We start from the raw sequence: 27,941 nt of genomic DNA on the forward strand, positions 1-27,941 counted from the left end.
TTCACCTCCTCTTCCTCCTGCCCAGCCCGACCAACGACCACCCCCAGTGTCTCCCTCCCTCTCACGGCGGCCTTGCTGCCCCCAGAAAGGTGAGCGACCGGGTCTGTGCACAGCACCCCCGGATCCCAGGGCACCCTGCGTGCAGAGCCTTGAATGACGGCATCATTAGGGCTGGAAAAGGCCTCCCAGGTCATCTGGTCCAACCATCCCCCTACCACCACCATCACCCACCAACCCATCTCCCCAGCACCACAACCAACCTTTCCCTAAACGCCCCCAGGGACACCTGTGAGGAGAGCTACAGGCATGCTCAGTGCCCTGGGGTGGGGAGGGCAGCACAGGTTTGGAAATCACCGACCTGCAGCTCCGCATCAGTGCCAGGTAAAGCACCTGAGATATAACTGCAAAGCATTGAGAGCACCGTGCAGAGTCATTAAGTCTTTGTATGCAAAGCCAAGCCTCCAATTCCTTATCTGCTTAGATGGCAAGGACCCAGAAAGCACTGCTTTAAACTCCCGAGAAAGCATCACTGAACAAAAAAGCCTGTATGTAAGGATGGCACGGACAAAAACAGGCAGGGCAACGTTTATGCAGTAGGAACGTTAAAGGCAATAGATGAAACCCCCGCCCGCTTCACGGCGGTGGTGTGGCACAGGAGCCGAGCGCGACCCGCGATGCGGACGGCCGGAGGGGCCGCGTGGTGCGGGCGAGGCGCCCGGTGGCGGCGCTGCGGGCCCAGGCGCTGCCCGCCGCCTCTCCCCGCCCCTTCCCTTCTCCCCGTCCCCCCCCCCGCCCCGGCGGAAGCGGGGACGCACCGCGGCATGGAGGCGGGCCGCTCCAGGCCGCCGCCTCGGTGCCCCCCGGGCGTGGAGGAGCGGCCGTACCGCTCGGCCTCGGGGGCGCCCCTGGCGCTGCGGCGCCGCCAGCACAGCGCCTCCTGCCGGGAGCTGGCGCTGCGCCGGCCCCGCCTGCAGCTCCGCTCCCTCAGCGCCGTCACCTCCGCCGTCTGGCTGGCGGCCTACGGCATCTTCGTGCTCAGCGAGGTACGAGGCCGGCCGAACCCGAGCCCCAGGGGCGGCCCCCGGCGGTCCGCGCGTCCCGCCGGTGGGTGTTTGCTTGGTAGAGGAGGGGAGGTGCTGGGGGAGGCGAGCGAGCGCCAGGTGGACGGCCTGGGGTTGTGGTGAGGGAGCCAAAGAGCGCTGCGCCGCCGCCTCTCGCTGCTGTCGGTCAGACCGTGGCAGCACAGACTGCATAAGCAGCCGAGAAACGCTCAAGTGCTGGCTCCGGTACCTGATCTTTGACCCATACTAGCACAGAAGGGCCAACTGCCAGGCGCAGACCTACTGGTTAAAGTCAGTGGCCTGACTCAAAAAGCTTGACTGTGACCAACACTATGGCACTTCTCAGTAATCTTCCCCAGGAAATGAAGGCAGGGATGGAGACTTGAGTCATGTGGCAGTGATTCTGATATGAAGAGGTGGTTCACTAGTCTCTAACTGGAAGCTGTTTTCAAGTCTTATTTGTTCCAGAAATATACATCCCAGCCAGAGGTTACCAACCACCACCTTCCTCCTTGGTTTTACATGTGCTCACGCGTCTCGTATACAGCTACAGTCCTTGCTTTCTGCCAGGAAAGGAGATCTGAATGTCTGTTTCTCTGTGGATTTCAATTCCTGTGATTCATTACTGCCCTTTTCCATGGTGACAAACCTTGGGAGAAATCCTGTATCCTTTCTCTTTGGATGTGGCCGTGGCTGCTTTACAGCTCGAGTGGTAGAGCTGTGCAGTTCTGGTCCTTTAGGAAGTGTCAGTTTCAATTTCAGTCCATAGGTATGTGGCCTTGAGCTCTCTCAAACATGTCCCAGAAATAGGTTGCAGATTGAGGATCCTTAGGATCTATTACCAGGTCTTCAGATGGCTTACTGTTGCTGACCTACTCATGAAAGATGACTTACTTATGAAACTTACATAGTATTAAACTTATGTATTACCTTATGAAACAGCAGTCCAAAGACTACAACATGCAAAAGACAATTTATCCTTAGACAAAGGACAGGAGAAAGCAGATATCCTCTGGCTTGGTATTTAAGGCAGGAAGAGAGACAAAGTTTTAACAAGTTTAGACTCACAGTATATTAGAAGAAAATTTGGATCTCCTACGTAGGCCTAGGCTAGTGCTTTTTGCTAAAAGATTCTTCCTCCCTTCTGAGACGCCGTCCTTAGTTCCAGTAAACATTTAACAACATTTCTCTGTCAGTGACGTTGTCTCTATAGCTGTTTGTGTAATATGCTGTCATTGTTTTATATAATTGGTTTGGGTTAAGATTTTTGCGCTAGCTTTACAAGGGAATAGTTTCTTCTTGCTGATTTCAGTTTCAGCTCCCAGTTCTTTCAGACCATTCTATGAAGACTGATGTTTGGTGATGTAAATCTCATTATGCATAAAGCAGCCAGCCTTTTGAATAAACGGACTCACCTATATAAAATCTGCTTTGTAACTGTAGCCTTAATATTATGTTTTACTGTGCAGTGTTTTTTTTGTTTTGTTTGTTTGTTTTTTGTTTTTATTTTTTGTCTAAAGCCACGTTCAATTAATTGTACGACCAAAGCTCTGTCTTTGCTTGGCTTGTGTTACAGAATAGTATGGTGCTTTCTGCTGCTATATTCATCACGCTGATTGGCCTGATCATCTACCTGCACTTTGTGAAAATCGACCAGGAATCCCTACTGGTCATCGGCTCCCTTGGCATTCAGGTGACTTCATCCTATGCTTCAGGGAAAGAGAGCACAACCTTCATTGAGATGAGTCGAGTGAAGGATGTGGTTATCAACGAAGCCATCCATATGGTAATCAGTGTTTCTTGTATATCTGTGGGCACACTCACATCAAGTGTATTTTCACAAGAGTGTTTTACCAGGGCAATTAAACACAGCAGCATCCATAACTTTACTGACATCAGGAGCTTTGATTCAGATTTCTCTCTTTATTCTATCATATATTCTCCTGCCTTTAAAGGAAAACTGAAGCAAGTACCCTCAACAAGTCAGATCCATCCCTTAGATAATGCCACTGGCAGTGAGCTAGTCACTTTAGTTCTCTGTATTATATTGTACTGATGCTGATGCCTAACTGCTGATGCCTAACTCTATAGGAGTCTAGAGGGAGATAAGAAGATAGACAAGAATAAGAGTACATCAGATCATGCCTGGCTTGCAAAAAAAGATGCCAGCCCAAAGTGAGATATTTCTCCCCCAAAGTATTTTTAGCTATGTTTCTTTCTCCTTTGCACTTTCTGAAGTCAGTGTTTTTCCAACTAATTTGAGTGAGACTTGTCTTTTTGGAAGTGCAGTCTGGGAAGATCACTTGGAGATTAGCATAGATCCATATAAAGTTTTCCAGCAAAAGGAAGCAAAGGTGATGTTGAGCTCCTTTTCTTTCTCTTTATAGGCAAGGGAAGCAGAAAAGCCTTTGCACTTATTTCAGGTTTTTTTAATTAATTTTTTTGTTTAAGACTTGCTGGGCTGCACTATCATCATTGTTTTGTTCAAACACAGTTATGAAGAACTGAGGTCACTCACACTGTCACCAGTGTGTGTGAAGTCGCTGTAGATGAAAACAAATTCTTACTAAGTCCTCACAATCTTCAACATATTCCAACATTGTGTAACTTCTTAGAAAGGCAAAACAGATAATTAGCAAAATGGTATGCATCAAAAAAGCATAAGAGAAAAGCATTGTCAGCAGGAATGTGTAGATCCTGTGGTGGCTTTCTTTTTTTTTTGCCCTGTATATTTTGTTGTTCTTATGTTTTGTAATATCTAGAACTTAGTGACTCAAATAGATTTGGGAGAAGAATGGTTTTGAAGAAGGGATGGGTTTTCTGAAAATCTGACTGCTACTTTTTTAAATAAAAATGAGAAGTTCGTAGGGCAAAACCATTCTTATATTTTTAAGGCTGAACACAAATAGGAAAAAAAGAGAAGGTGACTGATTGCAGGCTTCTTCATACATAATTTTGAAGCAAAAATATTTACCTTCATGAAACACAGATGTTTCTGCCAATTTATCTTTAGAAAATTTTGCACACTTCGTTCAGCCTGAGTTGAAACAGGTCCTCTTTCTGTGATAACTCCAGGTACTCTGGTAGCATTTTCAAACTTCAATTATTTTGTTTGTTTTGTAGCAAAAAGTTATCTATTACCTGTGCATCCTCCTGAAGGACCCTCAGGATCCTCAGGGGGTATCTGAGGTTGTGCCACTCTTTCAGGTGAGTGTGACTGAATAATGGAGAAGTCCAGTTCCGTGGCTTGTGTGTGTACCAGACGTCTGCGTGTATCTTTGTTCCACTATGTGTAGCCGATCGCAGTTGCCTTTCCCCGACTGGCGGGTCTTAGACCAGTGTGCAGCATGTGGTATTAGAAGTCTCACAGAACAAAGTACCAGGGACAGAACAGGGAGCTGTTCTCCATGCAGAGAACAGGGAGCTGTCTAATTCTGAACCTAACCAGCAGCGTGCATGAACTAGAAGTCTGGCTCACATAGGGTACCGTGGACTTGCACGGCTTCTTATGCACTCTCCTGCTCAGTGTTACCTTCGTAGCTGTAGCACTGTGCTGTAGTTGATTTTTCTCTCAGTTCTCTGTGCCAAAAGATCTTGTAAAAAGCTCCTTGGTTTACAATAACTTCCCCTATCATACTCATTGACAAAGATCACAGTACAAGCTGTGAGCAATTTGCTTAATGTATAATAACTTGTTTGCTTTACCATTACCCTGTCTTCCCCTTCTCTTCTCTTCCTAACCTGTTCTGACCGTTCATAATCCCATTTTTGGGATGGAATTTCTTTCTGCCTGTGTGTGCCTAACACAACGGTCCCCTGATCCTTGAGTGGCAGTAAGCTGTACAGATGTACCTCACATCTTAGACTGCTGATGTTGTGTTTATAGCCCTCCCTGTCCTTCTTAATTCGCCCACTGCTGATGAATATCAGTTCGTAGTCCACATCCAGTTTATGACTGGATGCAGTTAGTCTTCAGCTAAATACTTACAGGTGCAAATGGACTGATCCATTGGTTAGTGCTGCTAACTCAGTCCCACCATTGTAAAGACATTTCCTAATGATAGATAGTATACATGAAGTATTTCACACAGAGCCAAGGGAGAAGAATGGATTTGCTGGAAGCCTACAACCAGTGAATTTCAGGCAGCTGCACTCAGGAACCTGGTTTTTATTATACATGCTCCTTTTCAGCTCCAGAGGGACTGCCTGGCATTAGTGGTTTTTTTTTGTTTGTTTGTTTTCTTCCTAGCTCAACTCTGAACAGTGTTATTTCCCTGGCAGTATCTTAATATTGGCAGAGTTGATGCCACCAGCAAAGGAGGTACAGAAAGAGCTGCGTCAGTTTGCAGTTCATTACCTGTCAGTAATTCTCACTTTAAAGTGCAAGTTAGCACGTTACTTAGTTTTGAGGGAGCAGTAATTAGTAACTTTATCGCATCTCCTTTGTTGGGTTTTTGTTCCTCTAAGGTACATCTGCCTTCAAAAGTACAATTTGCTGTGTCACTGAGCCCAGGAGCACTTCTGTGCTGAGTTGACCTATTGTTCTCTTAAGCAACACTTGCAAGGAGAGGTATTTGATGGACTTTACACATTAGTGCTGTTTTGGGAGCTCAAAAGTCATGGGACCATAGGGACTGTGGGCCTGGGAAACTTTCACCTCTTTGTTGGTTTTAATCTGGTCCAGGTTAGAAGTGATGAAAAAACATTATACTTTGACCACCATTCCCCTGTTTGTGTGAACTGATGTTTTCAGTTAACCTTCAGTTGTCCTCTTGCTGACAGTACTAGCAGAGGCCAAGGGCCAGGTGTCTAAGCTCCCTGTCCTGAAGGTAGATTTTTCAGGGTGGAGGTCTTTTAGAGCGGTGGACTAGTGCATGGAAATCTACTTTTTTGTAGGTCTCTAGAGGGAGCACAGCCTCGTAGATAGGTTAGTGTGTTAGAAGGTGTGGATTACCTTCCATACTGTCACTGTATGTTGTGAGTCGAGGAAGGAAGTGATTTCTGATTTGGTGAGAGACTCAGGCTAACTGAAGAATGGTGCTGCATGTTTTGACCTGACAGCTTCAGGGACTGGCACTTTTTTTTTTATCACAGAGCAGGTGTGGCTTGTGCAATGGCTTTGCATTCCTTTATCAACGGCTTACATCAAACACCTCCTGGAATTTGATGAATTCTCAATGAACACGTAAAAAGGAAATCTATTCTCTGTTGACTTAATGTGAGATAATAAAGCTAATCAACTACAGATACCTTGCTGTTGCTTTCCTTCTACATGCATGCTTCTGATCTGTGGCTTTGTGTCAGCTGTCTCCACGTTCTTGTCTCTGCCTGACAAATCTCACTGTTTTACAACCAGTTCAGAGCCTGTTCTCTGTTGTTTGATGTGATTTCTAGAGCTCCCAGCCACGTCTGGACTGCTTGATGGAAGTGTACAAAAGTTGTCAAGAAATTCTGGATCAGAGGAAAGAAGCTCCACAATCAAGTGGAATGAAGTAATAAAAAATAATCAAGGTGGAAAACTTGCTGCAGGACCTGGACAGATGCACGCAAAGCAAGCAACACTGACCCGTGGCTTTTTTAAATTAGAGGTTTAGAATGTGGTGCAGCAGTAGAATGATGTTATTGGTAATAGTCTGCACAGACTCACAGAGCTGTTATAGGAGGTGCCAGCTCAGGCACACAAGTGAACCTTGAAATTGGCTGCTGTGAAGAAAGGTGAGCAGAACTCTCTGGAAAATAAATATGGCAAGGGGAGGCAGGAATATGCATCAAACACTTAAACTTCCGTGGATCTGAGCATTCTGATAAACACGTGATATAACCTTGACCAGACTGACAAAAACGTACGGGCTTTTTTATTTATTTTTTAATCCTTTCTTTGAAAAAAGCATATACCAGTCTAGAATATCAAAACTGAAGGGTGGGCTAGCGCAGTAACTTCCTGATCAACAGGGGAATTTCAGAAAGAAAATGACAGAAAATTAAAATACACTGTTGCATTCAATTATGTTTATGGAAATAAGCATAGGGGAGCATACTGTGGTTTCTTCAGGGATCTTCTTGAAAGAGTCCCATGGGATAGGACCCTGGAGAGAAGAGGGGACCAAGAAAGCTGAGTGATACTCAAGGATCACCTTCTCCAAGCACAAGAATAGTCCATGCCATCCCAACAAGCAGGAAGTCAAGCAAAAATGTCAGGAGGCCTGCATGGATGAACAACTGCTCCCAGCAAAATTCAAACACCAGAAGGTGGAAGCGGGGACAGACAGGTAGCCTAGGAAGAATATAGAGACACCATCTGAGCATGCAGAGATGTGGTTAGGAAAGCCAAAGCCTATGTGGAGTTGAATCTATTTAGGAATGTCAGAGACAGCAAGAAGGCCTTCTATAAGTACATGAGTAACAAAAAGAAAACAAGGAAATGTGGGCCCACTGCTGAATGGCGCAGGGGCATGGTAACACAGGACATGGAAAAGAAGGGTGCTGAATGCGTTCTTTACCTCAGTCTGTACTAGCAAGATCAGCCTTCAGGAATGCCAGGCCCCAGATATCAGGGGATAGAAGGAAGACTTACCCTTGGTGGAAGAGGATAAGTTTAGATAATACTTAAGCAACCTGGACACGTGTAAGTCCATGGGACCTGACAGGAGGCACCCACAAGCGCTGAGGGCGTTTGCTCGTGACACACAACTGTGAGGAGTGGCTGTTACGTCAGAGGTTTGTGCTGCCAACCTGAGGGACCTGGACAGGCTGGAGAGATGGGAACACAGGAACCTCCTGTAGTTCAACAAAGTCCTTATGGACACCGAGTGAGCAGGAGCCGGCAACGTGCCAATGCCACAAAAAAAAGGCTAACAATGTGCTGGGCTGTGTGAGGAGGAGTGTTGCCAGCAGGTCACGGGAGGGCATCCCTACCCTCTCCTCAGCACTGGTGAGGCCATGCCTGGGGTGCTGCATCCAGTGCTGGGCCCCCAGTATATGGACGTACTGGAGAGAGACGAGGAAAGGCCATGATTGTTATGGGGCTGGAGCGTGTGAGGAAAGGCTGCGAGAGCTGGAGCTGTTCAGCCTGAAAAAGGCTCAGGGAGGGAATCCTATCAGTGTATTTAAGTGTATATGGCTGAAGGGAGAGTGTAGAGAAGATGGAGTCAGGCTTTTTCCAGTGGTGCTCTGTGACAAAACAAGAGACAATGGGAACAAACTGAAACACAGGAGGGTCTGTCTGAGTATCAGGAACTTTTTTATCGCGTGGATGGCTGAGCCTTGGTACAGGCTGCCCAGAGAGGTGCTGGAGTCCCTTGGAGCTCTCCAAAAGCCACCTGGACGTGGGCCTGGGCACCCTGCTCCAGGTGGCCCTGCCTGAGCAGGGCTTGGACCAGGTGGGCTCCAGGGGCCCTGCCAGCCTCAGCCAACAGGGTATCAATTGCTTTGAGATGACGAGGAAAATATGTTGTTGAGAATTATAATAATGACTATGTCAATAAAGTAGCTTCACTGAGACTAACTTAATGTTGGAATATTCTTCTTAGTTGATGATCTAAAAGTTACTGTAACTTTTAACTGGTATTTTTCTAGCCTTTTTTTTTCCTACGACTCCTTAGTGATGTAACTTGGCAGGAGCCTTGGGTTTGTGCTTAATCTGCATACAGTGCTGTGCTATAGGTGTGAACATAATGTAGAATTAAAATGTGGTGACGCATCATCATATAGTGTTGTAGAGAGAAGGTGTGTTTTTTTTTTTTATTTTTATTTTTTACTGTGCCATGAAGTTTTAAAGATACAGGTTAGCTCTTATCACTGAAGTATTTTGGTTGTCAAAGTGAAAGGCAGCAGCTTTGGGAGGCATCACTGGCTTTTGGTAACCCTGTCTAGCTACTTAATTTTTTTTGTGTTTTTGTTTCTCACAAATGCTTTAAATGATGGCGTTTGCCATAATTTTAAGTCCAGTTCTGCCGTAACACAAGTTGTTGGCGGTGGGCTGCGTGCTCTCTCTCTGAAATTAGTGAAGCTGTACCCTGGTACAAACTGGTTGCAAGTCCTGGCAGAACTGGGGAAGCTGGGTGCTGGGGCAGGAGCAGAAACTGGCTCTTAACAACAGCAGCAGGCCCCAGGAATGTGACTACAGCAGAGGTCCTTTGACTAACACTCCTGTGGTATACTTAGAGCTGGGTACAGAGCTGCTCAGGGGCCTGGTTTGGGCAAGTTGTGTTTCTTTATGGGGGAAGGGAGAAATGGTCAAGAACCTCGAAGAGCATTATAGCAGCAGGAAGATTTGCTGAGCTGTGGGGAAAAGGTGTCAGAAGAGAAATAAGTCTTGGACCTAAGAGTGTGCTGGGAACATTGCCTACACTGCAAAAATCCCATGAAGTCCTGTGAGTACTGAAGAAATGCAGGTGGAGCTGTATCACAGAAGGAAGTCTGGACGATTGCTTTAAACATCACTGGAAGGAGTGGACATCCCATGCCTGTAGGAGTGCACGTCAGTGATCTGCTAAAGCTGAAAGTTAGACGATGGACAGAGAGAACCAAGGACTTGGAGTATGGCAGGTGTGCACCAGGTATGTGCCTGGATACCAAACACAGGTTTTGCCCACATTTGTTTACATCAGGGCTACTTTGGCTTTTAAGATAGTTTATTTCAATCTGAGAAGAAATACAAGTTCATTCATGATAATTGCATTTTATTAAGAACAGGAATCTCACAGTATCTCCAAGACAGTCTTTTACACACACACAGCAGTTAGGAAAACAAAGGCTTCAGTCATCTCACTCTATACTGTAGCAATAATCATAAAAACCATTTATCAAAGAATCATACAAAATAGATACCTACACAGGGTTTTTTTGTTTGTTTTAAAGTCAAGTAAGCTATAAATAGGAGGTATACGTGCATCCATTGGAGTGGGGTGGTCCCTGAAATACTCAAGTATTAATGAATGTAAGAAAGGAAGAAAAAAAAGTTCCATATGCCATGGTTGTAAATTTAAAGTGCAATTATGGCATAAAATAATGAATTTTATGACAGCTCTTGCTTATTCAACATCTCTGCTCCCTGTTTGCCCTGACACAAGTCCCTGGGGCTGTGAATGTTAGCAGTGCAAGGTAAGTACCTCTGAACAGTGAACTGGAGGCTTTCATGCCTTGAGCATCCTCAGAACAGATGACAATGAGTTGAGCTCAGCTCATTCTGAGGCATCTCTGTTACTGGCAGGACATAAGAAGCAGGCTGCCAAACAGACCTCCACATACCGGAGGAATTGTTTGTTGTATGTGACTATGTAAGGAGAAAGAACACTTTTTATTCAAACTTGCGTATCTATACTAAGATAGAGAGAAAATGAGAATATAAACTACTGACTGTTCTATGAGGATTTATTGTCACTTAGAAGTATCTAAGGAGAAAAAAAAGACTAAGACAATACCTTCGCAGTATTATTTTTGGCTCAGAAAGTTTCTACCCTTTCAGTAAATTCAAGGGATAGTCCTTAAATTCATGACAAGTGGGTACATTACAGTATGTGCAAATAGGTCTCTGTATACATAATCTTCTGTTTCAAGTCTTTGTTTCCACAAACCACTTTTTTTTTTTTTAATATGGTGATAAGAGATTGTTCAGAATGATTTTGTCTGCCCCATGTTCTTCTAATTTGTGGCTTTGTACCCACCATAAGCTTGACACAAAAACTTCTTGCAGTATCAGCTCCATTGTGTGCATTAGTTGGATGTTTGAGGGTTGGTGGCAAGTACTAGGAAGTTAAAAAACACTGGTATGGTTGGTTTGTTCATTCGTGACTAGCTTTGGTTTGCTATTGCTGAATTCTTTATAATGGTTGGATTCACACTGTTCTAATTTGGGAAAGTTGCCCATGAATGCATAATTATTATGAAGTTGCACATGGTACTTTTGAAAGGGCAGTTCTTCTTCCTTAGCTTTGTGGAAGACATCAAAATAATCAAACTCAAGCCAGATTTAGAGTTCTCAAGAGGCATGGCTGTTTTTCTTTTGTTTAAAATCGATTAGGCTTCCCAATCAGCACAAAGTCCCTTTGAAACCGATCAAAAAACACTCCTTTGGAAAATTTGAAGAACAGTATTTGAGTGTCTATTTGCTATCTACCTCCTCCTTGACCTGGTAGCATGAAGGAAGCAGGAGTTTTAAAGGAACAGCTTCTGTGAAGTAAGAAGGGCAGAGTGGGTTTGAGAAGGTCTGTTCCAGTTGCCGAAAGACAGATAAAATGGCAAGGTTTGCTTGCCTTGTCTTCCTTTGTCTGAGATCATGTGCAGTTTCAAACACATCCCAAAGCATCTGTAACGGTGATTAAGGGAAAGAGTCTGGACGTGCATGTTAGAGGAGCATGTGACACATTCAGCCCTGCAGCAGAGATCTGACACATAGAACAGCATCAGCTGTCGAAACACATCCATTCTGCAAGAGCTAGGGCGTCGTTTGACACTGTTCCAGTCCCAATTGTTCTGAGACTTCAACATGCAAAGATGTCAGCTTTTCACCTTTATAAAATTATTAAGGTTGAAAAGATTCGTATGTACCACTGAACTCTTACTCTGTACTCCCTATTTCAGGTCTTAAAATCACCCTTGACATGCATCAGAGTTCTTTTTGTCAGTTTAGTTCCTAATCCCTCTCAACAGCTTCTTCCTTTCTTTCATGTCTGGGGCAAGGACTTGGAAAGTTTCTGTCTTTGAATTTTGGCATCAGTTTCAGGGAGGAGTCAATGTAGCTTTAGGAAAAAATAAATTGTCTTGGTTATGTTAAGCAGTTGCATAAATACAGAGAGCTTTTTTTTTTTTTCCCAGAAACTACAATAGTTATCTTAATAGTTGTTCTGAGTGGCAGGAGTGAATTTAAACACCAGTCAAAACTATAATATGATAGCTATTGATAACCAGAGCATAGACATGGTTATGTCTAAACTACTTGGCCATCTATGTCTTATTAATCTTTACAATCTGGTAATAGATTTTTCAGTGTGTGTCTAGTTTATGAGGAATTGATAGGCAGCTCCTTATACAGGTAATAATCAGCAGGATGCATCCTTGTACAGGGTTCATGCCACATGCTACAGTATCCCGAACCACCTGTTTTTAATTTTAATAGGACTGTGTGCTCAGCCCACTGCAGTCAAATTCAACCCTACACCACTCAAATCTGCCTTGCGGAGGTTGCAGTCTAATGCAGGTAAAGAGTGAACAAGTTAGTGACTGATGCAAGCAGAAGATTATTGGAAATAGTGGGAATAATTGAAAGGTGCTGTGATGAGGAAAAGAGGTCACTAGGAGTTTAAGAGCTGGACTGAGGTTCCAAGCATAAGGTGCAGTGCAGCAATCTAAAAGCAGGTGCAAAGCTGAAAATGGATCAATGCAAACTGTATGTGCTTGTGAGCAAAGCTGTAACAGCAGGAGATGGAAGAAGAATGGGTGCAAGGGAAGAGCAGGAGATGCAGTGCGACTGGAGCACTGTGCAGGGAAAGGACCTGAGGCGTGGCATCTTGGGTGGAGTGTGGCATGGAAAAGAAACTCCTGCACAATCCCCAAGATCAACACTTTTGAGGAGAAAGGACACTGCCTCTACCCACACTACGGAACTTTGTCTGTTTTTAAGGAAAAAGAATCAGAATCTGCATTAAAATAAGGTGTACAACTGGCAAAATCATAGCAGTCTGCAAGTCAGTACACAGTAGTGTAAAAAAAAAAAAGAAACAAAAGAAAAATCCATGAACAAAAAAATCTCCAAAGTAATTTGGAATGAGCCCTCAGAGCAGGGTGGGCCCCTTAGTGCTTCGAGGCTTGGAAGGAAAAAAGCACCGACTTTCTGTCTCCCAGAGCTTGTTAGCAGGTGTTGCGTTTCGGGAAGGTTGTGTAGAGGGTAGAAGTGAAGCTGTTGAACGGTAGTTAATATAGCTGGCAATAAGAAGTGTTGCTTCAACAATCTAGGGGAAAAAAAAGAAAATGATTAACTGTAAGTCAATTAGAGGGAAAAGTGCCCTTTGATTTTTAGAACCTATCGACTGCATAACTTTTGCAAATGGCTGTGTCTCACATAGAGTTGTTCAGTTTTGAATTCAAGGTATGTCTTTAAGAGCTGGGTAGAAGTCATTCAATTAAAGGTTCCACCTTGCAAGGGATTTCTTGAATGTACACAGCTTGTGCAGCAGCCAGAAGTACCAGTCCCCAGTGCTTGTACAACATGCCCAGCTGTGATGCTGGCAGCTGCAAAGATACTCATCCTTCATTTTGTAATTACCTTTGGAATTGCCATTGCGAAAAGGAGTTTTTCTGTGCTGTTTTTTCCAGAACTCCTTTCTTTCATTTGACTGACTACAATCATGAAGTCATCTCGACAGCCTCCAAAGGTCAGCACGGAAGAGTACGAATAAGAGAGCTTCAAGTGCTGCAGAAAACAGACAGTTGAAAAGAGTCATATTTCTGTAAAAGAAAAAATGGCCACCTCAAACTCATATATTTGCTATTTAGAGCAAGAACTTCAGCTTTCCAGCAGTAATAGGTAATTGGCTGTAGAGGTAACAGTTGGCAGAGAAATCTCAGAAGAGAATTGCATTTCTAGGATTTTCCTAGCTTGCTTGATGCCCTGCTGCTTCAGAGCAATGGTGCACACTTTGCTGTATCCCAGGCGGTAGTAGTGAAGCACACACCGCTGAGGTTTTACGAGATGTCTGTGGTTGTTCGCTGCCCATCAAAGGGACAGATAGCAGTTTTGTGGAACCTTACCTTACACTGTAGCTGTAATTTTCCTTTGTTTATGTAGCGTTAAAACATAGCCCTCACTTCCCTCATTTCTGACTTCTACAAATTAACTTCTGGATCCAGCTGAAGTTAAAGACAAACTTTTACTGACTTTAAGTGGTTTCAGGGGAAGGTCTTTCTGTGGGAGATGAGTTATTTTCCTTAAACAGTGTTCCTCACCATACCATAGTGTTATAATCCAGTATGCTGATACCATCTTCATTCACAGCTATCCAGACTGGACAGTCTTCCAAGGAGGAAGGCAAAATAGGCTGGAGAAACAGAAAATGTTAAATTTAGACATTTCTTGTATACTATAAAGAAGAAGTTTCTGATACAAAACTTGGGATTTAAGGATAAAGTGGATGTGAGAGAATCCTATAGGCTTATGTGTGTGACCTGGTTTGGTTTTTAAGATGATTTATTTCAAAATCTGGAGTAATATTTTCAGATTGACATAGAATTTGGGGACTAGCAGTACATGAGATGCAACAATGGCAGAGATATTGAGATTAAATGCCATCAGTGTAGTTAAAACTGAAGGTAATGCTAGGACAGTGACAGAAGAGCAGTTCTGTTCTGGTTCTTACTCTGCTGTTGTCTTTCAGGCAGTGAAGCCTGTTGGTTTCCATAGTACCAATGCACATACAGTGCCATCACATCAATGCATTTTTTTTTTCTTACAGATTTTGGCAAACGTGCATCAATTATCTGTTAAAGATGAGTTATGTGTTACGTCTAATGACATGAATCTTTCCTGGGAATCTGCTGCTATATGGCTAATGCTGTAGGTTTTGCTGTTTAACTATTGAAAAATTATAAACTATGTAGTTATCAGAAATACCAATATTATTTAAACTGTGGGTGGTACTCTTCTGCTTCTATTACCGATCGTGGAAATAATCTTCTCATTTAATCAAGAGGGTCCGTTACATCATTAGACTTTATTCAATAACTATAATAGCTTTGGCTTCAAAGCAAAAGACATTAACCATGAACAAGACACTCTCTCAGGCTTTCAATAGAGAATTCTGCTGGGTTGGGGAATATGGCTGAGGCTGAGAAGTCTTGTTTTGGCGTTAGTGTGCTGAGACGTTAGTTTAGTCAAGAGTAATAGGTACAGAGCTCTAGCCTGAAATGGGCTGAGGGATGGTACGAGCTTCTGGAATAAGCACCCCCCCCCTCAATCTGGTTCTTTGCTGTCCTGATGATGCCTGTGGCAGCTTACCCAATATATGCTTCATTTTTTTCTGTTTCTGCAACAGGACATTAGCATTGCTTGCTTTTCTCATGTGGCAAGGAAAGCAACCAGCTCAGTGTCAAGCAGAGAACAGAGCTGAAATACCCATTCTTTCAGCTAGCATCAGCTACATGGTATGATTTATGGGAGACTACTCCCTTTTTCCTCTCAGTGGTATGTACATAGTATTTTTAAGCTATTGCAGCCTTGATGACCAGAGAAATACCTGCCTGTAAGAGCTTTGGCAAGGGTTTGTAGGAAGAGGTAGTACTTTGTATTACGATGAACTGATGCAGCCAGAAAAGCTTCGATATCTGTTTATTGAACACTAGCAACCCCTAGTGTCCAGAACGCATTTCTCTTCCTTCTTTCTAAACCGATGTGGTACCAGAGCTGTTCATTCAGACTAGAGGAGTTTAGTTTGAACTCTTCCTGAGATAGGAGCATTTTCAATCTGTGTTACCAGAGATCACAGATACACCTCTGCTCAGAGAGTTCATTCTTGGGGGGAGAAAAAAAATGTGTTCCAGTTACCTTAGCAGCAAACATTTTGGTTCCAAAGAGAGGCCATTTGCGGGCCACTGTTAAATAAATTCGAACACATTCCGGTGGAGAGCATCCCTGCAGCACCATCCACTTTGTCGCCAGCCTGTCAGCCAGTTGCCTTTCAGAATCCAAGACACAAAACAGCACCATTTACTAAAGTCTTCCAAGGGAGTGTGAGTAAAATTATATCAGCTAATAAACATACCACTCAGGGCTATTCTACACAAATACTGTAGATAGGGCTGTTAGCACTGTCAGTTAGGAATGTTGTGCAAAGCTGAGTTTATTTTAGAAGTTTCTCTGCTTCCACAGTAATTTTACTACTAGTTATACTGTAATGTCTAGAAACCCCAGTCACATACTGCTTGTTCACTGGTGTATACACTCAACAACTGAAACTACAAACACTTAGGCAGCTGTTGCAGTAAAATCCTGCCCAACTTTATTCACATTTGATTATACTCTCACCTTCATCTTAACTTGTCTGTAGTATGCTCTAGATGGAGTAGCAATACACATCAACACTCTTTTGCTTTGGCTCACTAGGGATGGCTTGACAGTTATCTTGCCACATACATATGGAATTTACTTCCAAAAGAAGGTAACTGCATTAGTTCCACCTCTGCATCTCTCAGTAACTTTGGATCTGGGAGATACCACTCTCTCTCGCTAAAACAGTTAGAGCTGAGATCCACAACAGCGTCTGAATTCTGTGTTTGAGTAATTGGGATCACTGCATAGTGTTTGAGAATTTCTAAGTCAGAACATCAAAAAGCCCTGTCAGAATTACTGCATGGCCTGAAGCAGCCCATATGTGCTGGCTTTGCGGCATGATGCAAATGGCATCTGGGTTCAATTGAGACTTAGGGGAAGGATAAAACAAAAATTCATGAACAGAATTCATTTTAGGCTTAGACATGCTGGAATTTGTTGGAACTGAGTTGCATAATCTGGAAGTGAAAGGCTTAAACTTCTTGATTTGGGGAAAGCTAGTTGGTGATTTGGCTATTTTTTTATTAGTTAACTACCATTTTCTTTTAAAGGAACCTTTTTTTCTGACACTTGTGTTGTTTAAGCTTCTACATTAATATAAGCTTGATGTGCTCCTTGAAACTTCTTAAGTATCAAGAGAGAATTTTGCAAGCGTAATAAATTGTTTTCAGTGCAAACTTTAAGAGGACAAACAACTTACCTGAGCTGTTCAGGAGCAATGTTTTGCTTGTAGCGTTTGGGGTAGAATTTATCTAAGACCTGGTGGAGAAGATGCTGCATTTTGGATTGTGATGTTCCCCCAGGGCTTGAAGATCCTGGTCGATCCAAATCCCCATATTCCACCTAAGATAGCATGTACCATAAGGTTTGTAGTACAACAGAACTATGGGGTTTTTAGTGCAATAGAACATTCCACAGGTTCCCATACTGCTATCTACTGTTTTAACCAGTCATGCAAAACAACATCATCAGGCTGGGGAATTTTGTCTGCAGTATTTACAACAATGAGTGTACAACAGAGCAGCTACAGGAGATATGACTGCTCAAGGAATTCTCTACTGATCTAAGAAAAAGCAAAACAAGATTTGGGCCAGCTACATGTAGGAAGACACTTCTGTATAACTGCCAAGCTTATGGGGTTTGTTCTCAATTAGCCAATTAAAACAACAGCCTATTTGTAAATAGCATGGACAATGTTCCCAACTTCTTCATCTCTTTTTACATTGTTTTAACAAATGCAACAATTGGTTTCAGCTCAGTAAAAAATGATTGTGCTGTTTATCATGCCCACAACTCATACAATGTGTTTTATGTGGTAAAATGCTAAATGTAAGCCTGGAGGTCGAATGGAAGATCCTACAAAATGCTGTTCCTTGAATAATAAGAGGAGGCTATTGGCAGTGCAATGGTGAAAGCTTTTACTATTAAGCAGACTTCTAATAGGCGATACTATTTCCATATCTTTACTAAGGCACTAATCAGAGCAGTTTTGGGGAGAGTCCAGCCCCATCGTGTTTTCCAATATTTTTCTTCAGAAGGAAAGAAGAGGCTGTTCCACATGAAATTTCCTTACAGCAAGAGGTGTTCTACTGATACAGGTATGCTGGTGTGTTTGGCATGGTATACCTCAGACCGTATGTTTGGTAAGAAATATCACTTTTGATGTAAAAGATAGCTGCTTACTCAAAGACATTCAGCATGCAGCTGAACTCTCTAGAGGACCAAGAAACAGTGATTTCTGCCCGTACTTATGCTCACCTGAGCCATCAGAGCAACCATTTCCAGAGCTAATTCCTTATTAACAGGAAACCTTCCACTGGCTATTTCATTGCTGACTTGGAAGGCCAGCAGCAACCGCTCCCGGTCTGTCTCACCCTTGGCTTGGCTCCGAAAATACAGCCTAAAAAGTAGAGGATTATAGGTGATTAGTCTGTCCCCATCAAGCACAGACAGGCAGTATTTAAGAGATGGCCTTCTCTGCTTATCACAGAATACAGAGCTATCTCTGCTGTAAGGCAAGAATTGTACAAACTTCTACATGGTGGCCTTGCAGACTTGTTATTTTTTACCAACTTTGTTTTGAGTGTTTACTCTCAAATTGTTATTAAAAAAAATGTTTTAGCCAGAAATAAGGAACCCAATTAGCAGGCTTTATTGCAAAAAGTAAGGCATTCTTGTAAAAACTACTAGAAAGCTTTGGTTTTTCTCTTTACACTCAATTTCTTTGACCTGGTACAGCAAGAAGACTAATGCAGGCTGAAGATACTAGCAGGGGGAATGCTTCCCCGAACCATTCCTCATGCATGCCTATTACAGTCCACACCATCTAATTCAAATATCATTTTAAAGTTACACCTATGATGATATATTCCACAATGCCACACAAGATACTCATTCTAGTGGTTCAGTTAATTATTTTATGTCAATTCAAAACTCACAACACCATATGGACCACAGTGACCTTACACATCTTATCAGAGTCCTTGCCATTGGAACAGACCAACCTTGGAAAGACCTTATCAAAATATCCTTGCTGTACAGTCTAAGCACATTCCAGTCCAACAAAATAATATTGCAAAGGTTCACTCCTGAAAAAAATACTTTTGAGTCAAAAGCAGTAATTTCTGCTTCAAAGCTCACAGAAACTTATTTTCACCACTACTGTCACCAAAATCTTCATGTGTTCAATGCAAAACTTTGTGGCTTTTTTAAATCTAGGGGGAGGAGGGTTGTTTCGCCTCTAAACAGAATTCACAGGCAGAAAGCCATTACTAGTTCTCATGCACAGCTCTCCATTCACTTTAATTCAGAATTCCTGTCTTTAATATAAATGATGAACTTGTTCCAGTTTTCATTTTATACCTGTGTCTCCTACTTTTATCCTCTATTATCTTTCATCATCTAGGTTTAACATTTCTCTCTTTCTTTATAAAGTCTGGGCAGTGCTGCTACATGTCTCCTTTACAGCTCTTGCCATTTAGAGTGTTGTTCTTGTATCCTTTTCAACTCCATAATTCTGCACTTAATTGCAAGTTTCATTTTCACTGGTGATTATTCCCCCCAGGTTTCTCTTGCTCTCACCTAACACATGTTATTTAATTACATTTTAGGATCTAGGCAAATGAAATTGTGCCAAGTAGTTAGTTTTTAGCCCATTTTAATTCTGTTCCACTATTGCAAAGTGTTTTGGGTTTTACCTCTAGACCATATACCCTCTTGTATACACATACCACACACAGACAAAAGTCACTGCATCTCATGTGGGATCTGACATCATCTTAGCTAAAATAGTTTTGGCACTGACAGTACTATAAATTACTGGCCATCTACAGAGATATATGTGGTCTACAAGTGTTTAATTAACAGCAGTAGCGAGGCCAACAAAGGAAGCACAATACCTGTTCTTATAGGTCAATTTCACGATTCTTGTGCCACCTTCATATTTCCCAGGGTGCAATTCTTTTAAGGCTTGTTCCCATTTAGAAATGACATCACAGATCTTTAAAAAAATATTATGGAGAGAGGAAAGACAAACAGGTGAAACGTAGAGTCAAGGCTTGAGGGGAAAGTGAAAAAAGTACTGTGGAACATAGAAGGTAAAGAAATAGATGGGATCAGCATAAACACAGCCAAAAGTGACAAAATGATTCATTTTTCTGTTACACGGTATATAAAAATTAAAGCTTTGCAACAGAAGCCTCCATTGCTAAATCTGCAGAGGGACATCTGTAAGTGAATTCTGGCCTGGTACCAACTCTGTGGTTATGCTTGCATGAGCAAGTCATGTAGCCCAGGAGGAGCAGATCTGCACAGTGAGACAGCTGTTCCTAAGACCTTCAGCCCACACTATGTGAGATTTTCCTTTGGACTAGCTTTAGTCTGATCAAATTGCCCGAAAGCCCATTATGTTGGATCACATCTTCCAGCTCATGTTTCATGTGAAAAAAATCCAGTTCATGCTAAAACACCTCCACAATGTGAACCAAAGCATAGTTAATAGGAACGATTTTTTTGCCTCAGAAGTGCCCTGCTGAGCCTACCGAAAGCAGTAATATATGTTCTGAATGGCAGCTGTATGCATGCTTGGCTAAATTCACATCCCTTGGATGTGAATGTCCAAACTCTGGGAACATTGGGATTTAGATTCCAACTTCATACATCACACATATTATTAGTAACAACATGGTTAACCTCTTTGGTTCCATTCAGATTCTCTAGGTTATTCCAGTTCGTTCACAATTGATCTCATAAAGGTCCCTAGTTGTCTTTTGATAGCATCTCAATAAAAGGAATGTAAACGTAAGAAGCTACATGAAATACATAATCAGATATCCTATCTTCTCTTAATAAGCTGTTGAGGTTGCCTTGGCCAGTGAATAATAACCTGTTAATAACGACTAAAAGCAGTGCCTCTGTTTGTCTCAGACTCCTTCATTTACTCTAATATCTCGTCTCCCAGAGAGTGGTTCAATTATCAGGAAAGCTCCAGATTACCTGATCTGTAACAGGCCATGAAAGCGAAGTTTATCATTTTAAGCTACTTGTGGTAGCTTCCTCTTCAAACCATCTAATTTAAAGTTATTGGCATCTTCTCCCTGCATTGCCGAATGTGAAATTTTACACTGTGTAAAGGTGAATTTTTATGTCCCTTGCAGATGTCAGGGCCTATTTAAAGTCATCACTGCCACTCCATCAATGCTGTATAATGAATTCCTCTCCCAAGTTAGTACCAAAATTTGATGTGTCTCATTCACGGCCGCTAGTCCACATACTTAAGCCAGTCACCCAGCAGCAGCCTGAGTAAAAATCTCCACTTGAAAGATTCATTAATACTTTAACCGCTTTCCCTTCCTTTTCCTTTGATCTAGGCACTCCTCTCTTTTAAAGTGAAGGCACTCTCAGCAGAGCTTTTTCCCTTAAGAACACTCATCAACAAGAAAAGCCAGTGTTATTTGGAGATAGCAAGGAGAAAGATGCTTCATAATCCAACAGATAAGATTTAAACAGATGTGCCAAGAGATCCACAGCCTAACATAAATTTGTCTCAATCAGGAGTGTCACCCTTGATGTTAGTTGTGATATCTGATCATGCTAGCTAGCTCAGTCATGTTTTATTTTTGTGGTTGAGACAAATTAAACTTTAATATGTGCTAAAATCTGAGTTAGAGCCTTTTTTTAAAAAATTACCAATTTATCACCTATTAAAACAGAATGTGCTTTGTCTTAACTAGGATCTCGGATGAGATATTAATATCTCATCTCTAAATACTAATCTGGATAGGCAAGACCCACATGCATTTGATCTTTTTCATCAGCATTAAGAAAAATTTAGCAGTCATTTAGCAGCTCTTCAAAGATGTACGCTACATGTAGCAGAGGAAGAAAAAAAATTACCTTCATGTTGCCCTGCAAACAGTGTTCCAAATCCCTGCCAGAAGGATCATCTGTGAACAGAGAAAATCCCATGTGGGATGGTTTTCTCATTCCTGTCTCCTGGTTCAGCCGCTGGATGAATTCATCAACTGTTGAGGAGCCATCAAAACCTACAACCTGTGATGCAATAGGAGCTAATTGAGCATAACTGTCAAAAAGCATGACATTGATGAGTATCACGACTAATGAAGCCTGGTTTTCTACAGAGTGGTGTCTCACAATTTACCATCAGTGACTGCATGTGTATTGTCTCCTTTCACATTGCATTCTTTCTCATGCTGAGACACTTGCAATGTCTCTTCTTTCTCCCCAGCTACCTTTTCTTCCTCTGACTTGTATGGCTGGGACTGGATTCCTTTCATTTTATTAAGAACAATGGCTAAAATGGCAAGGAGAAGGAATAGTGTCTCTCTCTATATGTCTGATACATATAAACACTATAAACACTATAGTATATTGTGCTACCCGCTCACGTGAAGGAGGCAGGTTAAGGTGTAGTCCTCTAGTGCCCAGAAGAAAGGCAGCTGCAGTCACTTACCTGGTAGGTTCCGTTCATAAAGTGCACCGGGATGCTGAAGGGCAGTGAGTGGTGGTAGGGATTTCTCAGCAGGATGGACACGATCTCCATCCGTGACGGCTTGGCTTCCCGCTCGCCAGTCTGCACAGTGCGGTCCACTGATCTCTGGCAGTAGATGGCATACTTGCCTATTTCACTCCTAAGCAACGAGATGGAGATAAGTCACAAACATATGCTTTAAGTATGCCTTGTCCTCATCCATTTCCATGCTGTGACAAAGCATTCCTCCTCAATTTTTTGCTCAAGCAAAGATACATCTCTGTGTAGATATCCTAGTTCATTTCAACAGACTAACAGCTCATGTGAAAAGCTACAAAACAAACCTGAGCTCCACACTTCTGTGAAATTAAGGTAGACTACAAACCCTCTGGGAAGCACAGGAGTATTCCCTGCTCCTGAGTGGACCAGATATAGTACAGGAGTGTCCTCTTCTGTACCCTGTTGCCATCGTAATATCCATTGAAACAAGACCAGGTAGTTTGCCCTCACTGTCATGCCAGAGGAAATTAGTTACTATCATGTCAAGTCCTAATAAGAACTAATCATAGATTTTAATGTATTAGTTTCAGTAACAGGATTATATAAATTGTTTTTATCAATTTACATGGTTATACAAATTACAAGTTCTCACATATGAATCCAATCTGCCAGTCAATAGCAACTTTAATTCAAAGCAGGCTCAGATTTGTTCATAGTTCAATACAGTACAGGGACAGTTACTAATATGATTAGTTTACTACATAGTGAAGATATTGCTCCATTGACCAAAAGGATTTAGCCACCTCTAAAGCCAGGCAGGTCAATAACACCTGTAGGAAAAACGTTAACAATGCATATAGTGAATAAGTTCTGAAATTGAATGTAACCCAAGGATTTATAACAATGCTTCCACTTTGTAGGTGAGGAGTGGGGAGGACAATTCCATTGAAGATGCCTTCAGGAGTTCAGTGCTTGATTAAATCTCCAGTTAAATCCCTGCAAGCAACACGGAAGCCGGGAGCTCTGGCTTTTCACTGTAGCAAGATGCTGCTTGCCTCCCCAGTAACGTGTTTGAACAATTTTCACAAGGGAGAATCTTGCTTCAATGAGAAACTGTTGCTTCTGGCTCCCAAATTCTCCCGAAATGATCCTGAGCCCTGCACCTTATAACTAGAACAGTGCCCTGCTTGTGGAGTGTTAGATATATACTTCCATGTCACTTTTCACACACACAAAAAAAACAAAAACAAAATACCTAGAATGAAGATCTTACTTAAATCTAGATCATAGGCATTATGCAGTGTAAACATCTTAGCATCGTTTGCTGTGCGAAGCAGGGAAAGAATATCTGCATCTAAGTGGTCACGAAACAGCCTTGCTTGCTCCCTGCAGAGAGACTTGCATATCCCTAAAGCCAGACGGCAGGAGTTAATCTAAGTCTCATTTAGTAACTGCTCTAAATTTCATCTGAACTACAGGTGAATATAAGCACAGTTTGCTGCAACTTCTGTATATTTGTTTCTACCCCTAAAAACTGTTGCATTGCTGGATTGTATAAACAGGTTTCCCTCTTTGCTTCTGTCTGAAGTTATTTGTTGATAAAGGTGCTTCTGGACTAAGAACATGGCAGACAGTTGGCATAGTAATGCTTAAAATTGATGTATTAATTCAGTTTCACAGAGCTCAGCACATCCTTATGAAATTGAATAGTCCTTAGGGGTAGTACAGCAGCTCCACTGCTGAGTTGTGTAGGCCATTTTGGGAGCTAGTAAATGCACAGGGTTGAAGAGATAGTTTCCAGTACTAGCCAGAAGATCCCTAATGTGTTGCCTTAGACAACGGGGAGACAGCCTGAACACTGAGGAGCTGTGTTTTGCACATCTGTGCTTTACTTCTGAGAAGAAATAGCAAATGGGAGGCAGCATGAAAAAAATAAAATCCACTTGATAGGAGTACACTGATTCCTTTTTCAATAGCAGGACAGTTTTAGCTTGAGTTTTGAAGCATACATTGGCTGAGTATTTAAATGAATATTTGATATGAAACCACTCTTTACCTATTTCTGAGTACAGACTGTTCAAACAGACAACTAGAGATCTCTAGCCCTGACCCTGCCAAGGACATAGACATGCTGAAGATCACATCACCATGGAAACACACAAAGAGCACAGCATGAACACCAAAGAGCATACTGCTGCCACAGTAATCTTGCATTGTTTTCGTAGGGGGGAAAATGTTACCCTGTGTAACACACTGAAGAGGTAACAAAAAAACCAGAATGTATTTCAGGTTTGTTTTTTGTAACTTTTTATGGTGAGTTTTAATCTGCCTGATTTATGCATTGCCAGTATGCTTACTAACCAGACAACAGAATGTAATCACCTAAAATTCATTCTAAATTTAGCCTGTAACTCTATTAATAAAAGAAATTAATTGCACCAGCAAAGAAATAAAAATAATTTTTAAAACTCCCTGGGTAGCTCCAGTTGCATCTGCAAAAAGTTCTGCTGCTAGTTTTGTGAACTAGTTTAATATAAGTGACAAAATGAGTGTGAATGACTGAAGGGGGACAGCTAGATTCCTTTAGGAACCTTCCATCCCCTCCCTCAACTGATTTTTGCAGGTGAGTTACAAACTGGTTTCCATCTATTTCTGTAGTGGATACAGAAGGCAATCAGCTTAGCAAAAGAAAATGTTGCAGTACTTACCTGGGGTCTGCATGGCGCTGGAAGTGCTGTTTGATGTACCAGAGGAAGTGATGTTGTGGCAGGAACAGAGGAGCACATAAAGCCAGGAGTTGCCAGCACTGTGAACATAAAACTGGTCATCATTCGTTCTGTACTTCTTGCCTGTTTTCTTTCATAGAACACTATAACCAAAATGTTGGATGGTGACTAATGCTTCTAGGAGCGACCTTTTATAGAGTCGCACACGGTTCAAGCATTAAGATTCTCCAGCACACCTTTTGCCTCGTTGCTAATTATTAAAAACATGGAATTAAATAGAAAGTATTTACAGAACAGAAGTGACAAAGAAGACTTCACCTGAATGACTGAGTGATTCTGGGGCTGTCGGCAACTTGTCTGTTTAACAAGCTGACAGTAGATTTCATTCTGCAGCTCAGTATGCGTCAAGCAGACCTGCAGTGCTGTCTGGGCAAGTGACACATGGTAATCAACAGAGGATGCTTCCACGGAGACATTGATGAACAGCTGACAGGACTGTAAAATAGGGAAGTTAATCAATGCTGTTAATACAGTGACTCCTCTCTGGTGCTTTCCAGCCCAGGTTCCCAAACACGTTACAATTAATTCTTCTAAATAACCCTGACAGGAGTGTGTGGGGATAAATACTAAAACGTTATCCCTCCCTTTTTACAGCTGTGGCAACTGGGAAATTTACTTAACCTTCCCCAGCCTGAGGAGCTCACAATCAGCGGAAGAATCAGGAAAATGTGCTTCCTGCTTTCCATGTCTGCCTTTATTTTGCTAAGGCTATCCAGTCTTAGTGTGGATCCTACTGTCAGTTCAGCTGTTAGAGAGGAAAGAGGAAGGTAAGGCTAACTTCGAAGCATACAGCCTTTGTGGGACATTGCTTCTAGCTCCAGATTACCTACAAGGAGAAGTTAAAAACTCCCAAGAATGGGTGACACCTTAGGTTGACAGTTTTATTGTAATTAAACAACCCAGCAGGCCTGTCTAAAGCAACCAATGGTGACAGTAAGTGTTGTGACTAACAACAATATGACCAATGTTTTTGCCCCAACAACTGAGCAAAGTAGCTGAAAACCGTGTAATGTCTCTAAGTACCTTGAAAAGTTTCAGAGCTTCAGTCTGCAGAGCCTCAGATGGGAGGGTGGTAAGGGATGTGTGCAACCCATCCTTACTGTAGCACAACATAGGATGTTTCCACAGAGGAGAATCTGAAGCAGCAGAGAGGCAAAAACATGCACTGTCAGAACAGAAACAGAAGATACCTAACAGTCCCCATGTTGAAAAAGAGCCTTGCTGAACTGGCAGAGCACCCTGGAAAGCTGCACTGCCCCATTCCATATTTATTTTTGGAGCCACTGATCTTATCAATGCCTGCCGTGAACAAGGGGTCACCAGCAGCATTAATCAGCAGCAGAAAGGACTTCCATCCACAACCCTGCTGTCAGAACTTCTCATCAGCTGGATTCTGGTGAGAAACTGCTCAGCTGTGTTTTCAAATGAGACATACGCTCTGCCAAGGCAGCCACACGCTATGGGGAACTTTGTTAACACAAATTACTACTGTACTCTAAGTAAGGTTTGCAGTCAGGTGTAGGAATGTGTGTGTGCAGGGAAGAGTATTAAGTACAAATGCACGTGTTAATACACATTTGAGAACATGGTGCACAAACATATGTAAATGAGTGAATACCAAAGATGAGGGGGAACAGACAAGTATGGATGTATGTGTGAGGGTTTACGCATGTGGACAGAGGAACAAATGTGAAGGCAAGTGTCAGTGCGTGCACTCAAAAGAAAGCACGTTTGTACAGTCAAGATTCCCACAAAAGGAAAATCAGGACCAACAACTACAGGAAAAATTAAAGCTCCACTTCTTAATTTTAATTAATGTTACAGAAGATTCAGATGCTTTGATAAACAACATAACAATGTGACAGATTTGTCTAATTTCACTACAATGCCCGTACCCTCTCAAGCTGTTACTGTGGAAGTAGGGGTGAAATGCAGCACATCGTGCTGTTCTACTGAGAATCCCCTTTCCTCACTTTTGGCTGGATTAAAATGGAGGATTGAAATTATCCCTCCTTACGCTTTCCGACCATGAAAAACAGTTTGTGGTTTCTACTTACTAGGGTCTCCCTCTGCATCCAACAGTTTTCCAATGAGTTGTTCGTATGATGTTCCCACTGTGGCATTACTGCTACCAGCTGCTACTGTCAGATGGTACAGCCAGGTATTCTAGGCATAAGGATGAAAACAGCGTGGGTCAACTTGGATCTTGTTTTCTACAAACACTTTCAGCCTATATTCCCCATTTGTTGGCTGATCCCCAAAAGACTCTTGCTCTCCAAAAGGACTGCCATTTTTACCTTCTCATGTTTTGTGCGAATGAGTAAGTACGTGGGACTCTGGTCTTGTGGGTGAATCACCAAAGTGCAGTGGGATGAGAGAAGTCCTCCACCAGTGGCTTCATAATCTTCATCAGAGTCACAGGAACGGTCCACTTCTTCCACCTTGGACTCACGCAAAGGCAGATGTCCTAAGGGACACTAGAAGGAGGAAGCAAGCTAGGTAAGTATAGTTAATATATAAATATGGACAGGAACACTGGGATAGAAAACCCCGTTCAAAATGTTAGCAGTTCTGTAAAACGTAAGGAACTAACTATAATTCACTGCCTAGCTAATATAATTATATCCTCTTATATCATTTCTATAGAACCTTCTCCAAGTAAAGTACTTTAAAACTCTGATACTACCACATTTCTTGCAGGGGCATCTACAGGTCAGACTGAGAACATGCAAATAAAAAATATGATCTTTTCCATAAATCATTGCTCTCCTCTCATTATAGTTATTGGTTGTGTTTACATCATTGGCTTTCCAATGTAGGATGTGTTTTCTGATGGTCAACTGTTCAGTATCTTGAGCTACTGGATCCTGACCCTGGTCTTATTTTCTACTGGAAAATAAGTACTTTTAAAATTACATAAAGAGGTAGATGGAGACACAGAGGGTATCTGCTGTGCTAGCTCTGAAGGTCAATTCCAAATATGAGTCACAGTATTCCTTGATACGCTAAAACATGTGTTTAGACAAAATAATGGAACACTGGGCCAAGCCTCCAGAAATGGAAGA

At 42.2% G+C, this 27,941-nt stretch overlaps 2 protein-coding genes across 2 annotated transcripts in view; one reads left to right on the forward strand and one right to left on the reverse strand.

The window, feature by feature from the left end:
- The first annotated feature begins 797 nt into the window (after positions 1-797).
- Positions 798-8,562, forward strand: PIGH (phosphatidylinositol glycan anchor biosynthesis class H). Its single transcript, XM_035540021.2, has 4 exons — positions 798-1,043; positions 2,638-2,847; positions 4,185-4,268; positions 6,456-8,562. The coding sequence occupies exons 1-4, from the start codon at positions 822-824 to the stop codon at positions 6,555-6,557; spliced, it is 618 nt and encodes a 205-aa protein (XP_035395914.1). The 5' UTR covers positions 798-821; the 3' UTR covers positions 6,558-8,562.
- A 4,270-nt stretch (positions 8,563-12,832) lies between these two features.
- Positions 12,833-27,941, reverse strand: part of PLEKHH1 (pleckstrin homology, MyTH4 and FERM domain containing H1) — a 40,993-nt gene continuing 25,884 nt past the window's right edge. The window contains 14 exon segments of the mRNA XM_050711266.1: positions 12,833-13,009; positions 13,324-13,470; positions 14,009-14,095; positions 15,598-15,727; positions 16,802-16,944; positions 17,860-18,001; positions 19,500-19,600; positions 21,496-21,651; positions 22,073-22,250; positions 24,799-24,896; positions 25,135-25,311; positions 25,900-26,012; positions 26,934-27,042; positions 27,174-27,353. Coding sequence (XP_050567223.1) covers positions 12,833-13,009; positions 13,324-13,470; positions 14,009-14,095; positions 15,598-15,727; positions 16,802-16,944; positions 17,860-18,001; positions 19,500-19,600; positions 21,496-21,651; positions 22,073-22,250; positions 24,799-24,896; positions 25,135-25,311; positions 25,900-26,012; positions 26,934-27,042; positions 27,174-27,353 — 1,938 coding nt within the window.

The sequence above is a fragment of the Cygnus atratus genome, chromosome 5 (assembly GCF_013377495.2).
Source record: "Cygnus atratus isolate AKBS03 ecotype Queensland, Australia chromosome 5, CAtr_DNAZoo_HiC_assembly, whole genome shotgun sequence".
In the NCBI taxonomy this organism is placed as follows: Eukaryota; Metazoa; Chordata; class Aves; order Anseriformes; family Anatidae; genus Cygnus; species Cygnus atratus.

Coding starts and splice junctions, on each gene's coding strand:
- PIGH (XM_035540021.2), top strand. CDS start 822: ATGGAGGCGGGCCGCTCCAGGCCGCCGCCTCGGTGCCCCCCGGGCGTG. Junction 2,848..4,184: donor TCAACGAAGCCATCCATATG/GTAATCAGTGTT, acceptor TTTGTTTTGTAG/CAAAAAGTTATCTATTACCT. Junction 4,269..6,455: donor AGGTTGTGCCACTCTTTCAG/GTGAGTGTGACT, acceptor TGTGATTTCTAG/AGCTCCCAGCCACGTCTGGA.